General features: G+C 44.0%; 1 protein-coding gene across 1 annotated transcript; it reads left to right on the top strand.

Moving 5' to 3' along the window:
- Window positions 1–43: 43 nt before the first annotated feature.
- On the top strand, window positions 44–4,964 carry polg2 (polymerase (DNA directed), gamma 2, accessory subunit). Its single transcript, XM_064965166.1, has 8 exons — window positions 44–928; window positions 1,077–1,182; window positions 1,683–1,788; window positions 2,598–2,783; window positions 3,510–3,650; window positions 3,808–3,888; window positions 3,968–4,068; window positions 4,338–4,964. Exons 1-8 carry the CDS (start codon window positions 427–429, stop codon window positions 4,501–4,503), a joined length of 1,389 nt encoding a protein of 462 aa, XP_064821238.1. The 5' UTR covers window positions 44–426; the 3' UTR covers window positions 4,504–4,964.
- The last annotated feature ends 11,201 nt before the right edge of the window (window positions 4,965–16,165 follow it).

The following is a 16,165-nucleotide window of genomic DNA, read 5'->3' as shown; positions in this document are numbered from 1 at the left end:
GAGTATTCATTCAGCATTTAATCTTCGTGGATTTGATTTTAAAACAATTCAATCATACCACAAAAGAATATAGCAAACATTCCTAATTGCACAAGTATAACCATAAGGTAACAAGTTAAAGATGAGAACTTGTCTTGTTGTCATGTCGACACGGAAGTGACGTAGACATAGCATTACTTCCGGGTGCGCCCAGTTCACGCTTTACACATGGTTGCAAGTATTTTAGAAATAGAAGGGTTTTTATATTAAGTTGACAGGCTTTGCCGAAACTACTCGTGGTATTATTCGCAGGTGTCCTTTTCAAACGTGATTTCAGCCTGGGTTTTACTTCTAAAATGTGAGACCGCACGCAATGCATTGCTAGGATAATTGCAGCTTGACGCGTGCCTAACTAATTTTCAATAACGGAATGAGTGACCACTAAACATGCTCACTTACTGTGTTAGACGACTCATCTGGAGATGTGAGAATATACCAAGAACCTCACACTGCTGCAGGGTAGCTTTTGCACGTCAGCACTGCAGTACTGCAACTCCTGTCAGGTCTGTCGCTGAGGACTCCGACCATACAAAAACACTGATGCAGCTATGCACTGACAGGTATTACATAGCTTCTGGCCAACTTCATAGAGATTATTTTCAGCGCGGAACCAACTGTGGATATGGACCACTTGGTATGGAACTTAAAAAGAACATTCTTGAACAGTGGTGGAACTCTGTGATAGGGTTCAGGGCCGAGGTGTTTGGGATAAGCACTCTACACGCTAGTAAGGACAGAACTACCGAGAGGGATGGACAATTGAGGGTTGTTGACACCGAGAACCTACGTCAAATACTTAACCAGAGAGAGCTAAGCAAGGACCAACTTATTCAGAAGCTACAGACCCATATCCAGAATGGTGCATCTCTTCGAACGAGTCTTTTCCAAGGTAACTATCATTGGGTGTTGTATTGTACACCTCTGCTATTTTTACTTGTGTGCATGCTTCAGGACATAAATCAACTCGTATAGTTAAATTAAATTCAACGTTGGGTTTCCAGGCTAACATGGTCAATGCTCCCCCCACCCCCCTCCAGGTGCTTTGGAGCAATATGTGCCCTCTTTGGAACTAGTGAACCGAAAGTTGCCGTTCGGCCTGGCTGAGACCGGATTGTGCTTCCAGCCATCAGGTGGACCTAGTTGGTGAGGCTAACTCCTCCCTTAAATCACATGAACTATTCACCTGCACTGTGATCAGTTACCATTGTGCTTATTCAAAGTGCAAATAGATTTAATTTAGCTTAGATTTAATTTAGCATAGATTTAACCTAAGTCATACGTTCTTGTTTTGTTTGAGATGACAGATTGCTATAACACCTGGGCATAGCAGACAAAAGAGTAGTTGTGCGCTTTAAAGACTCAGCGAGATGACGTACATTCAGAAAGTAAAAAGCATAGTGGTTCAATTCCTCCAACAACTAAGAGCGCTGAAGCTCGAGGTTCAACTTCTCCACTGTTTTGGTCCTGTACCTATGACATTCCAACAGCATGACTCAAACCTGTGCGTATGCACACATACTGTGTGTGATTGTCTGAGCAAAGTCTTGTATATCGCTCAACTCAATATCTGAGGTAATGCTCGTGGCAACGTCGTTTTGCAGAGTCTACCTTTAACCCCTATTCTGTGTGTCAATTCCTGGCAGCCCAGATGAAGTTACCCAGTCCTCTTTGGTGTGGTTCTGCTCGCCCCGCACCTCCTCACAGTGGTTGGACTACTGGGCACGGCATCGGCTGCAGTGGTGGAGAAAGGTGGGTCACTTTCTGATCCAATTTCAATACCTTGTGGTCAAGATCAGTTTCTGTCTGCAAATGAATCTGAATATTGATTTGAAGTCGAGAAGCTTCTGGTAGGCTAATTGACATAATTTGAGTCATTTGGAGGTGTACCTGTGGCTGTATTTCAAGGCCTACCTTCAAACTCGGTGCCTCTTTGCACGCAGCCGTCGTACCGCTCAGGAAGGAGACGTGTTCTGTATCCTAGAGATGAACGTACTTTGGTGCGAAAAGTGCAAATCAATCCCAGAACAACAGCAAAGGACCTTGTGAAGATGCTGGAGGAAACAGGTACAAAATTATCTATATCCACAGTAAAAATTAGTCCTATATCGACAACCTGAAAGCCCACTCAACAAGGAAGAAGCCACTGCTCCAAACCGCCATAAAAAAAGCCAGACTACGGTTTGCAACTGCACATGAGGGCAAAGATCGTACTTTTTGCAGAAATGTCCTCTGGTCTGATGAAACAAAAGAGAACTCTTTGGCCATAATGACCATCGTTATGTTTGGAGGAAAAAGGGGGAGGCTTGCAAGCTGAAGAACACCATCCCAACCGTGAAGCACGCGGCTGTTCCAATTTCAATACGTTGTGGTCAAGATCAGTTTCAATGTCTGCAAATGAATCTTAGTCTTGATTTGAAATTTATAGAAACAACATTGTTTCTATGTTGATATTTGTAATACTGAAAGACAACTTGACTTAATGTGGATGGTAAAGTACTTTTCTCTAATCTCATCTCTCTGTCCATCCAATCCTGTCCCTCCATTCATCTATGATCCAGTTTGCCCTGGGCCCGTCCGACTTCAGCTGCAGTGACATAACAGAAAAGGAGCTGGCAGGCCAGGCGTCTCGTGGTGTGAAAATTGTGTACAATTTCCCATGGGGCCAAGAGGCCCTGGAGACTCTGTTGAGCCGAGGGGATGCTGAGTTGCTGCAGACACACAAGAGCGCTCGCAACAAACTACAGGTTAGTGTAATGATGCCTTCTTCTGCAGGGACAAAACTGCAGTTAATACCCTATCCCTCTTATGCTGTCACTATAAAACAACTTAGGAGTAGATCTTAATCATTTTTCACAATATGTCAGTTGCACAGGAGGCTGCTGAGGGGAGGACGGCTCATAACAATGGCTGGAATGGAATGATATTAAACACATGGAAACCATGTGTTAGATTTGTTTGATACCATTCCATTAGTTCTGTTCCAGCCATTACTCTGAGCCCATCCTCCCCAATTAAGGTGCCACTGGTCGCCTGTGGTCAGTCGTGTGGCAGCAGGTAGCCTGGCAGTTAGAGCATTATGCCATTAACCATAAGGTCTCTGGTTTGAATACCCAAGCTGACAAGGTGAAGAATCTCTGTGCCCTTGAGCAAGGCACTTAACTCTAGTTTGCTCCAGGTGCGTTGTACATCTATGATGCCCTAACAAGCAAAAAGGCAAAATGTGGGTCATATTAGCAGTAACTGCACCAGGTTTCTGTGAAACCAGAGTAAATAAAAGCAATTTTTGTCAGTTCCACGCTATGAGCAGGTACTGCCTTTTTGCTTGGTAGGGCAGTATGGCTGACCCTGTAATACACCGGATAAGTCTAGTGAAATGTGTTGTATGTGACAATAAAACATATTTTTGTTATTAAAGTAAGATTGTATTAATCATATCAATGCTCCATATGTTTTCTGTCTGTCATGCACAGTGCCTAGATGGAAGGAAGTCAGTTGTCCCCTATGCCATCTCCATAACTGGAAACCTAGAGCGAGGAGTGTTGGCGTACCTGTACAACTCACTCCAGCAAGTGAAGAAAGTCGACAGCAAACAGAGGCTACAGCAGAGAAAGGTGAGACGCCTAAGTCCTTTCCACATTAGCTTTTGTATGGTTACGTCTCTGATAACATGGGTGAGAACTTGAGCATCCAACATTTTTCTTCTGTTTTTTGAACTGATGGAAATTGTTAGAATGTGCTACACACACTGACTTCTTGTTGTCCTTGTAGGTTTTGAAGCTCCATCCTATTTTGTCTCCAGTCAAAGTTGCCTTGGACATGGGAAGGGGAGCCACTGTGGAACTAAGACAGGTAGGAAACTATAGAGATATACACAAAGTTATTCAATAGGACTCTGAGTGTAGTTCTAAAATTATATTCTACATCTTAGGTTTGTGAAGGCTTGCTGAAGGAGTTTTTGGAAGCGGGAGTCTCTGCATGGCCTGGATATCTTGAAACCATGCCAACCTCAATGGAGCAGCTGAATACAAAGTAAAACTTCATACCATGATAGTATATTTCTTTATGTTGTGGTTTATCATTTCATCTAACGGATTTCATTTGTTGTCTACTGTTGGATACATTCTGAATACAATAGAATTTTGACATCAAAAGCCACACCTATTTAGTGGCCATGCAATTTGGTGTATACAGAATTATGTAACATGTTGACGTTTGACTTCACTGAAGGTGATCTTGATAGCTGTACTGTTTCCCTGTGGGGACCCAACTGTAAGTATGTTTGGTGCCTGTGTGCCCAGGTATGACGAGATGGGGGTGCTGTTCACTGTGGTGATCAGTGACAACACGCTTGAGAGTGGCCTACTGCAGGTGCGCAGCCGCGACACCACCATCAAGGAGACCATGCACATCTCCGAGGTCAAGAACTTTCTGGCCAGATACATATCTGCTGCACAGAACATATGAGAGAGTAATATTATTGTCCCGGGTGAACCGGGTTAGCATGGATTACATTTGTTTTGAAACCGGACTGCCTCCCGGGCGTGAGCCAGGTGCCCCATTTTAGCCATTGGTGAATTCAGCTTTAAGCCGAAGGGACGTAGATTAAGCAACGATACTAGATGTTATATGGATCTGAACGATGCTGCCTTGTTGACAACATGGCCGAGTGGTGCAGATTACTGTGTTTATTTGAGAAGGGTGCGCCTCCCATTCGCTTTGCCCATTCACGTCACATGCCATAGCACGGTGCACTTAATCAAACTCCCTCATTGATTGAAAACTGACATTTGGCAAAATGTCAAAGGAGACTGTCAAAGAATGGGGTGTTGGGCCCTCATGGGCAGCAGGAAAGCTGTCTATATGTGTTTATGTTTTGGATATTTGACTATCTAGGATACTATATTAAAAGTTGTAATTTATTTTCACTTTGTGGTTGTCATTTTGTTAAAGTGTCACTCAAATGCTGTCATATCAGTAGCAAATTCTCATATGGAACCTTTTCTATGGGTCAACAAAACATGATTAAGTGTGTGTGTGTGTGTGTGTGTGTGTATATATATACACACACACACACAGTTGAAGTCGGAAGTTTTACATACACTTAGGTTGTCATTAGTCATTAAAACTCGCTTGGCAACCACTCCACAAATTTCTTGTCAATAAACTATAGTTTTGGCAAGTCTGTTAGGACATCTACTTTGTGCATGACACAAGTAATTTTTCCAACAATTGTTTACAGACAGATTATTTCACTTATAATTCCAGTGGGTCAGGAGTTTACATACACTAAATTGACTGTGCATTGAAACAACTTGCAAAATTCCAGAAAATTATGTCATGGCTTTAGAAGCTTCTGACATCATTTGAGTCATTTGGAGGTGTACCTGTGGATGTATTTCAAGGCCTACCTTCAAACTCAGTGCCTCTTTGCTTGACATAATGGGAAAATCAAAAGAAATCAGCCAAGACGTTAGAAACAAATTGTAGACCACAAGTCTGGTTCATCCTTGGGAGCAATTTCCAAACGCCTGAAGGTACCACATTCATCTGTACAAACAAAAGTACGCAAGTATAAACACCATGGGACCACGCAGCCGTCGTACCGCTCAGGAAGGAGACGCGTTCTGTCTCCTAGAGATGAACGTACTTTGGTGCGAAAAATGCAAATGAATCCCAGAACAACAGCAAAGGACCTTTTGAAGATGCTGGAGGAAACAGGTACAAAAGTATCTATATCCACAGTAAAATGAGTCCTATACCTATATCATACCTGAAAGGCCACTCAACAAGGACGAAACCACTGCTACAAACCGCCATAAAAAGCCAGACTACGGTTTGCAACCGCACATGAGGGCAAATATTGTACTTTTTGTAGAAATGTCCTCTGGTCTGATGAAACAAATATAGAACTCTTTGGCCATAATGACCATCGTTATGTTTGGAGGAAAAAGGGGGAGGCTTGCAAGCCGAAGAACACCATCCCAACCGTGAAGCACGGGGTGGCCACATCATTATGTGGGGTGCTTTGCTGCAGGAGGGACTGGTGAACTTCACAAAATAGATGGCATCATAAGGGTGGAAAATGAAGTGGCCATATTGAAGCAACATCTCAAGACATCAATCAGGAAGTTAAAGCTTTGTTGCAAATGGGTCTTCCGAATGGACAATGACCCCAAGCATACTTCCAAAGTTGTGGGAAATTGCTCAAGGACAACGAAGTCAAGGTACTGGAGTGGGCAGAACTGAGAAAGTGGTGTGTGAGCAAGGAGGCCTATAAACCTGACTCAGTTACACCAGCTCTGTCAGTAGGAATGAGCCAAAATTCACCCAACTTATTGTGGGAAGCTTATGGAAGACTACCCAAAAAGTTTGACCCAAGTTAAACAATTTAACGGCAATGCTACCGAGTGTGTGTAAACTTCTGACCCACTAGGAATGTGATTAAAGTAATAAAAGCTGAAATAAGTCATTCTCTCTACTATTATTCTGACATTTCACATTCTTATAATAAAGTGGTGATCCTGACTGACCTAAAACAGGGAATTTGTACTAGGATTAAATGTCAGGAATTGTGAAAAAATGTTTAAATATATTTGACTAAGTTGTATGTAAACATCCAACTTCAACTGGGTGTGTGTGTATATGTTATATACACTGCTCAAAAAATAAAGGGAACACTAAAATAACACATCCTAGATCTGAATGAATGAAATATTCTTATTAAATACTTTTTTCGTTACATAGTTGAATGTGCTGACAACAATATCACACAAAAATGATAAATGGAATCAAATTTATCAACCCATGGAGGTCTGGATTTGGAGTCACACTCAAAATTAAAGTGGAAAACCACACTACAGGCTGATCCAACTTTGATGTAATGTCCTTAAAACAAGTCAAAATTAGGCTCAGTAGTGTGTGTGGCCTCCACGTGCCTGTATGACCTCCCTACAACGCCTGGGCATGCTCCTGATGAGGTGGCAGATGGTCTCCTGAGGGATCACCTCCCAGACCTGGACAAAAAAGCATCCGCCAACTCCTGGACAGTCTGTGGTGGATAGAGCGAGACATGATGTCCCAGATGTGCTCAATTGGATTCAGGTCTGGGGAACGGGCGGAACAGTCCATAGCATCAATGCCTTCCTCTTGCAGGAACTGCTGACACACTCCAGCCACATAAGGTCAAGCATTGTCTTGCATTAGGAGGAACCCAGGGCCAACCGCACCAGCATTTGGTCTCACAAGGGGTCTGCGGATCTCATCTCGGTACCTAATGGCAGTCAGGCTACCTCTGGCGAGCACATGGAGGGCTGTGCGGCTCCCCAAAGAAATGCCACCCCACACCATGACTGACCCACCGCCAAACCGGTCATGCTGGAGGATGTTGCAGGCATCAGAACGTTCTCCACAGCGTCTCCAGACTGTCAAGTCTGTCATATGTGCTCAGTGTGAACCTGCTTTCATCTGTGAAGAGCACAGGGCGCCGGTGGTGAATTTGCCAATCTTGGTATTCTCTGGCAAATGCCAAACGTCCTGCACGGTGGTGGGCTGTAAGCACAACCCCCACCTGTGGATGTCGGGCCCTCATACCACCCTCATGGAGTCTGTTTCTGACCATTTGAGCAGACACATGCACATTTGTGGCCTGCTGCAGGTCATTTTGCAGGGCTCTGGCAGTGCTCCTCCTGCTCCTCCTTGCACAAAGGCAGAGGTAGCGGTCCTGCTGCTGGGTTGTTGCTCTCCTACGGCCTCCTCCATGTCTCCTGATGTACTGGCCTGTCTCCTGGTAGCGCCTCCATGCTCTGGACACTACGCTGACAGACACAGCAAACCTTCTTGCCGCAGCTCGCATTGATGTGCCATCCTGGATGAGCTGCACTACCTGAGCCACTTGTGTGGGTTGTAGACTCCGTCTCATGCTACCACTAGAGTGAAAGCACCGCCAGCATTCAAAAGTGACCAAAACATCAGCCAGGAAGCATAGGAACTGAGAGGTGGTCTGTGGTTATCAACTGCAGAACCACTCCTTTATTGGGGGTGTCTTGCTAATTGCCTATAATTTCCAACTGTTGTCTATTCCATTTCCAACAGCATGTGAAATTTATTGTCAATCAGTGTTGCTTCCTAAGTGGACAGTTTGATTTCACAGAAGTGTGATTGACTTGGAGTTACATTGTGTTGTTTAAGTGTTCCCTTTATTTTTTTGAGCAGTGTATATACATATATAAACTCAGCAAAAAAAAGAGCCCTTTTTCAGGACCCTGTCTTTCAAAGATAATTCATATTGTGAGACGACTTAGACAAAGCTACAGGGAGACAGGACAGACAGCTGATCGTCCTCACAGTGGCAGACCACGTGTAACAACACCTCCACAGGATCGGTACATCTGAACATCACACCTGCGGGACAGGTACAGGATGGCAACAACAACTGCCCAAGTTACACATGCACAATCCCTCCATCAGTGCTCAGACTGTCCGCAATAGGCTGAGAGAGGATGGCCTGAGGGCTTATAGGCCTGTTGTAAGGCAGGTCCTCAGCAAACATCACCGGCAACAAAGTCGCCTATGGGCACAAACCCACCGTCGCTGGACGAGACAGGACTGGCAAAAAGTGCTCTTCACTGACGAGTCGCGGTTTTGTCTCACCAGGGGTGACGGTCAGATTTGCGTTTATCGTCGAAGGAATGAGCGTTACACCGAGGCCTGTACACTGGGGCGGGATCGATTTGGAGGTGGAGGGTCCGTCATGGTCTGTGGCGGTGTGTCACAGCATCATCGAACTGAACTTGTTGTAATCTCAACGCTGTGTGTTACAGGGAAGACATCCTTCTCTCTCATGTAGTACCCTTCCTGCAGGCTCATCCTGACATGACCCTCCAGCATGACAATGCCACCAGCCATACTACTCGTTCTGTGCATGATTTCCTGCAAGATAGAAATGTCAGTGTTCTGCCATGGCCAGCAAAGATCCCAGAACTTAATCCCATTGAACATGTCTGGGACCTGACTGATCGGAGGGTGAGTGTTTGGGCCATTCCCCCCAGAAATATCCGGGAACTTGCAGGTGCCTTGGTGGAAGAGTGGGGTAACATCCCACAGCAAGAACTAGCAATATGGTGCAGTCCATGAGGGGGAGATGCACTGCAGTACTTCATGCAGCTGGTGGCCACGCCAGATACTGACTATCACTTTTTCTTTTGACCCCCCCCCCTCCTCCCCATTGTTCAGGGACACATTATTCAATTTCTGTTCGTCACATGTCTCTGGAACTTGTTCAGTTTATGTCTCAGTTCTTGAGTCTTAAGTTCATACAAATATTTACATGTTAAGTTTGCTGAAAATTAACACAGTTGACAGTGAGAGGACATTTACTTTTTCTGATGAGTTTAGTAAGCCAAAAAGTTTGAATAAATTAAAATTGATTTTAGATTCTTCAAAGTAGCCACCCTTTGCCTTGGTGACAGCTTTGCACACTTTTGGCATTCCCTCAACCAGCTTCACATGGAATGCTTTTCCAACAGTCTTGAAGGAGTTCCCATATATCCTGAGCACTTGTTGGCTGCTTTTCCTTCACTCATCCCAAACTCATCCCAAACCATCTCAATTGGGTTGAGGTCGGGTACTTGTGGATGCCAGGTCATCTGATGCAGTACCATCACTCTCCTTGGTCAAATAGTCCTTACACAGCCTGCAGGTGTGTTGGGTCATTGTCCTATTGAAAAACAAATGAGATGGGATGGTGTATCGCTGCAGAATGCTTTGGTAGCCATGCTGGTTAAGTGTGCCTTGAATTCTAAATAAATCACTAACCGTGTCACCAGCAAAGCACCATCACACCACCTCCATGTTTCACGGTAGGTAGGAAGCACAAATGCAGAGATCAATTCACTTACTCTACGTCTCACAAAAACACGGTGGTTGGAACCAAAAATCTCACAGTTGGACTCATCAAACCAAAGGACAGATTTCTACCGGTCTAATGTCCATTGCTTGTGTTTCTTGGCCAAAGCAAGTCTCTTCTTATTATCGGTGTCCTTTAGTAGTGGTTTCTTTGCAGCTATTCGACCATGAAGGCTTTATTCACGCAGCCTCCTCTGAACAGTTGATGTGGAGACATGTCCGTTACTTGAACTCTGTGAAGCATTTATTTGGGCAGCAATTTATGAGGTTGGTAACTCCTTTCCTGTGGCGGTCCTCAGGAGAGCCAGTTTCATCATAGTGCCTGATGGTTTTTGCGACTGCACTTGATGAGACTTTCAAAGTTCTTGAAATTTTACGTGTTGACTGACCTTCATGTCTTAAGGTAATGGACTGTCATTTCTCTTTGCTTATTTGAGCTGTTCTTGCCACAATATGGACATGTTCTTTTACCAAACAGGGATATCTTCTGTATACCAACCCTACCTTGTCACAGCACAACTGATTGGCTCAAAGGCATTAAGAAGGAAAGACATTCCGCAAAGGAAATTCCACATCTATTCATTGAAATGCATTCCAGGTGACTACCTCATGAAGCTGGTTGAGAGAATGCCAATAGTGGGCAAAGCTGTCATCCAGGCAAAGGGTTGCTATTTTGAAGAATCTCAAATATAACATACATTTTGATTCGTTTTAACACTTTTTTGGTTACTACATGATTCCATATGTGCTATTTCATCGTTTTGATGTCGTCACTATTATTATACAATGTAGAAAATAGTAAAGATAAAGAAAAACCCTTGAATTAGTAGGCATGTCCAAACTTTTGACTGGTACTGGATATATCATATACATACAGTGCATTCGTAAAGTATTCAGACCCCTAACATTTTTTCACATTTGTTTAAGTTACAGCCTTATTCTAAAATTGATTACATTTATTTTTTTTCTTATCAATCTACACACAATACCCCATAATGACAAAGCGAAAACAGGTTTGTAGACATATTTGCAAATTCATAAAAAAACGAAATACCTTATTTCCATAAATATTCGGACCACTTGCTATGAGACTCAAAATTCAGCTCAGATGTATGCTGATTTCATTGATCATCCTTGAGATGTTTCTATAACTTGATTGGAGTCCGCCTGTGGAGAATTCAATTGATTGGACATGATTTGGAAAGGCACCCATCTGTCTATATAAGTTCCCACAATTGACAGTGCATGTCAGAGCAAAAACCAAGCCATGAGGTTGAAGGAATTGTCCATAGACCTCCAAGATAGGATTGTGCTGAGGCACAGATCTGGGGAAGGTTATGAAAAGAATTCTGCAGCATTGAAGGTTCCCAGGAACACAGTGGCCTCCATCGTTCTTAAATTAATAAGTTCTTCCTGATGGTGACGCTGGCAGAGCTCCATAGTTTCTCTGTAGAGATGGGAGAACCTTCCAGAAGGACAACCTTCTCTGCAACACTCCACCAAATAGGCCTTTATGGTTGAGTGGCCAGATGGTAGCCACTCCTCAGTAAAAGGCACATGACAGCCTGCAATAAGTTTGCCAAAAGGCACATAAAGGACTCTCAGACCATGAGAAACAAGATTCTCTGGTCTGATGAAACCAAGATTGAACTCCATGGCCTGAATGCCAAGCGTCACGTCTGGAGGAAACCTTGCACCATCCCTACGGTGAAGCATGGTGGGTACAATGTTTACCAGACTACCACTGGATACAATGTCTACCAAACTACCACTGGGTACAATGTTTACCAGACTACCACTGGGTACAATGTTTACCAGACTACCACTGGGTACAATGTCTACCAGACTACCACTGGGTACAATGTTTACCAGACTACCACTGGGTACAATTCTTACCAGACTACCACTGGGTACAATGTTTACCAGACTACCACTGGGTACAATGTCTACCAGACTACCACTGGGTACAATGTCTACCAGACTACCACTGGGTACAATGTCTACCAGACTACCACTGGATACAGTGTCTACTAGACTACCACTGGGATAGAGCTGGCCTTAGGTATCCCATACAGTCATTTTTTCACATAGACAAAGGTTTGTGTCTCATACCTCAAGGATTACTGTTTTAAAATGCCATGACAATGGGAGTTGTATTATATGTCGTATTACACTGCATTTATTGAAGTCCATCTGTAACTTACACTGTAATACACATCAGTATTCTGCAGCATGATACTTGTAGTATTCCCAGTTTGTAAGCACAGTCGTCAAGCCTTCGGAATCCAAAAGTGTCAGACATTGTTTTGAGATGCCATCAGGTCCATGCTAATCTTTCCCTATTAGTTGTGTGTGGTGTGTGTGTGTGTGTGGATGTAAACAAACATCAGTATTCTGTATTCTAAGTCAAGTCATTGTTGATCTGAGACTTCCATCATGGTAAAACATTCCTGACTCAAATGTACAGGTAATCTTTGTAGTGAGTTTGATTGATGATAAGAAGTGCTGGTGCAGTGAAATACAATGGGCACCGGTTAGTGGGCACAGTGGGAAGCTCTGAAATGCGCCACTAGGTGTCAGGCTTCCATAAGGTATTGACGCCAAGAGTAAACTCAAACCACCTTGATCATATTGTTGATTACTAAAACAGCATGAAATGAAAGTGACTGAAAAGACATCCATTTAATGAAAGATGCTGCTTTCTGTTATAACTGTGAACTGAGTGCTCTGTACTCTTCTCTGTGACTTTCAACTGTTGCCAAGCAGCTGCCACAAGAGACACGACACTGTTGTGTGACAAGGATCATTCATCTCCCTTTTGGTCTCATTGACACAAAGGGGTGCTATAAAAGGCAACCTTCAACATCTCTCCCTTCAACAATCACTCTCCAGGAAATAGGCAGTTCTGAGGTAGAAACACAGACGGAGAAATCCATCTGGGGAATCAACTTAGTGTCTGACGCACTGCTGTCAGCAAAAACCTATTGTGAGAGGATTCATTTGGTGTGTGAGCGTGTGTTGGTTTGTTGTAAAGGTAAGTTAGTCCTCGGTTGTGTCAGGGTATGTGCTGCTGTCTGCCTTTGACTCAACCGAAGGTCACAGTCCCAGTGGCTACAGACAGACAGTGATGAGTGATGAATACACACTGAGACAGGTCTAACACCTCCTCTACCTGCAGGACACTGGGACATAAAGGACACTGCTTCAATAGTGGATGTAGTCTGACATTTCTCTGTGTGTGTGTGTGTGTTCGTGGACCAGGGAGATCGCTTTAGTTTGAAGTCAAAGTAGAGACATGTAACCAGGTCCCAAGAATGTGTGGAATTGCCTTCAAAACTGGCCACTAGGGGGAAAAGTGAGTGCTATTACTTTAAAGTAAGCTGTTGGCTTGCTAGGGAGTTGTGGACAGGGATGGTGGATGGGTGTAAAAGCTGCAATCTGGCGTTGAGGGTTTCGTGTTCAATCCCAGGGCTAGGCAATGGTATATATTTTTTTCTCGGTTTTAAGCCTTTCCCAAACTTTGACCCTTAACTTAACTGAGAAGTGAAACCCCCAGCCCGACGCAAGTGTTTATATTTAACTTATGGGGAGTTAGGTAACAGTGTCTCAACTTAAATGTCAAAAAACAACGTTTACCATGACTTCACTCATAGTGGCAGCATCATGGTGTGGGGATGTTAGTCACGATCGAGGGAGACTTGTCAGCATCAAGGGAAAGATGAACGGAGCAAAGTACAGAGAGATCCTTGATGAAAACCTGTTCCAGAGCGTTTGGACTGGGGCGAAGGTTCACCTTCCAACAGGACAACAACCCTAAGTACACAGCCAAGACAATGCAGGAGTGGCTTCGGGACAAGTCTATGAATGTACTCGACAGACCCTTTCGAACGTCTCTGGAGAGACCTGAAAATAGCTGTGCAGCGACACTCCCCATCCAACCTGACACAGCTTGAGAGGATCTGTAGAGAAGAGTAGGAGAAACTCCCCAAATACAGGTGTGTCAAGCTTGTAGTGTCATACCCAAGACAACTCGAGGCTGTAATCACTGCCAAAGGTACTTCAACAAAGTACTGAGTGAAGGGTCTCAATACAGACTCAGTAAATCAGACTCAGTAAATGTGATATTTCCGTTTTTTTATTTTATACATTTGCAAAAAAGTCTAAACCGGTTTTTGCTTCACCATTATTGGGTATTGATGTGGGGGAAAAACAATTTAATCCATTTAAGAATAAGGCTGTAACGTAACAAAATGTGGATAAAGTGAAGGGTCTGAATACTTTCTGGATGCACTGTATTTATGTTTATATACACAGAACAAAAATATTAACGCAACAATTTCAAAGATTGTACTGAGGTAAAGTTCATATTAAGAACATCCAATTTAAATAAATTCATCCAACCTCACGGAGCTCGAGCTGTTTTGCAAGGAGGAATGGGAAAAAATTTCAGTCTCTCGATGTGCAAAACTGATAGAGACATACCCCAAGCAACTTACAGCTGTAATCGCAGCAAAAGGTGGCGCTACAAAGTATTAACTTAAGGGGGCTGAATAATTTTGCACGCCCAATTTTTCAGTTTTTGATTTGTTAAAAAAGTTTGAAATATCCAATAAATGTCGTTCCACTTCATGATTGTGTCCCACTTGTTGTTGATTCTTCACAAAAAAATACAGTTTTATATCTTTATGTTTGAATCCTGAAATGTGGCAAAAGGTCGCAAAGTTCAAGGGGGCCGAATACTTTCGCAAGGCACTGTATCAGTTATCCTGTCAGAGCATTTGTGCCGAATCCACTGCACTGTTTCAGGTGCAATGCTTATGGTCATGTTGCAGCAGTTTGAAGGAGGGGGATTCCAATATTTGGGAAGTGTGCAGGAGGGCATATGATAGAGGATTGTGTAGTTTTGGTGGATTTGTGTGTTAACAGTAGGGGTGCCCATGATCAAATCAAATTTGTCACATGCACTGAATACAACAGGTCTAGTACACCTTACAGTGAAATGCTGACTTACAAGCCTTTTAACCAACAATGCTTAAAAATGAATCCTTTTGGACCTCGACTTGGTGCGCCGGTACCGCTTGTCGTGTTGCTGGGGATCAGAAGTGTCCGGTGCGACAGAGAGGCAAGTTGAGGTGGCTAGAGTCAGAGTAGTGCGGAAGGTATCGTATCCTGAGGCAGTGAAGAAAGTAGAGGAGAATGGATCAAGGGGGAGAAGTAGTAGATCTGTGTCAGCACAGAGGGATAGGCCAACAAGTGACATACGCTTCAGTAAGGTTGGCTTCTTAGCATTCATAGCAATGGTTATCAACTGTACCACAGAAATGGAAAGAAAATCACAGAAAATAGATGTGGTGGCAGCTGCAGAGAAGTATTTGACTTTAGAATATATATATATATATATTTTACTTCAGAAGAGTTACAGGGTGTGTTGAGTGGTGGTGTTCCGTCCTCCCAGGCTGTTGGCATGGGAGGACGGAACGCTACGCTACGGTCACAAGACGCAGGCCTCCTAATTGTCCTTAGAATTTCTAAGCAAACAGCTGGAGGCAGGGCTTTCTCCTATAGAGCTCCATTTTTATGGAACGGTCTGCCTACCCATGTCAGAGACGCAAACTCGCTCTCAACCTTTAAGTCTTTACTGAAGACTCATCTCTTCAGTGGGTCATATGATTGAGTGTAGTCTGGCCCAGGAGTGGGAAGGTGAACAGAAAGGCTCTGGAGCAACGAACCACCCTTGCTGTCTCTGCCTGGCCAGTTCCCCTCTTTCCACTGGGATTCTCTGCCTCTAACCCTATTACAGGGGCTGAGTCACTGGCTTACTGGGGCTCTCTCATGCCGTCCCTGGAAGGGGTGCGTCACCTGAGTGGGTTGATTCACTGATGTGGTCATCCTGTCTGGGTTGGCACCCCCCCTTGGGTTGTGCCATGGCGGAGATCTTTGCGGGCTATACTGAGCTTTGTCTCAGGATGGTAAGTTGGTGGTTGAAGATATCCCTCTAGTGGTGTGGGGGCTGTGCTTTGGCAAAGTGGGTGGGGTTATATCCTTCCTGTTTGGCCCTGTCCGGGGGTGTCCTCGGATGGGGCCACAGTGTCTCCTGACCCCTCCTGTCTCAGCCTCCAGTATTTATGCTGCAGTAGTTTATGTGTCGGGGGGCTGGGGTCAGTTTGTTATATCTGGAGTACTTCTCCTGTCCAATTCGGTGTCCTGAGTGAATCTAAGTGTG

Source organism: Oncorhynchus masou, chromosome 5 (assembly GCF_036934945.1).
Source record: "Oncorhynchus masou masou isolate Uvic2021 chromosome 5, UVic_Omas_1.1, whole genome shotgun sequence".
Classification (NCBI taxonomy): Eukaryota; Metazoa; Chordata; class Actinopteri; order Salmoniformes; family Salmonidae; genus Oncorhynchus; species Oncorhynchus masou.
Note: the sequence above shows the minus strand (reverse complement) of the source record. Positions and strands in the feature narration are given on the sequence as shown.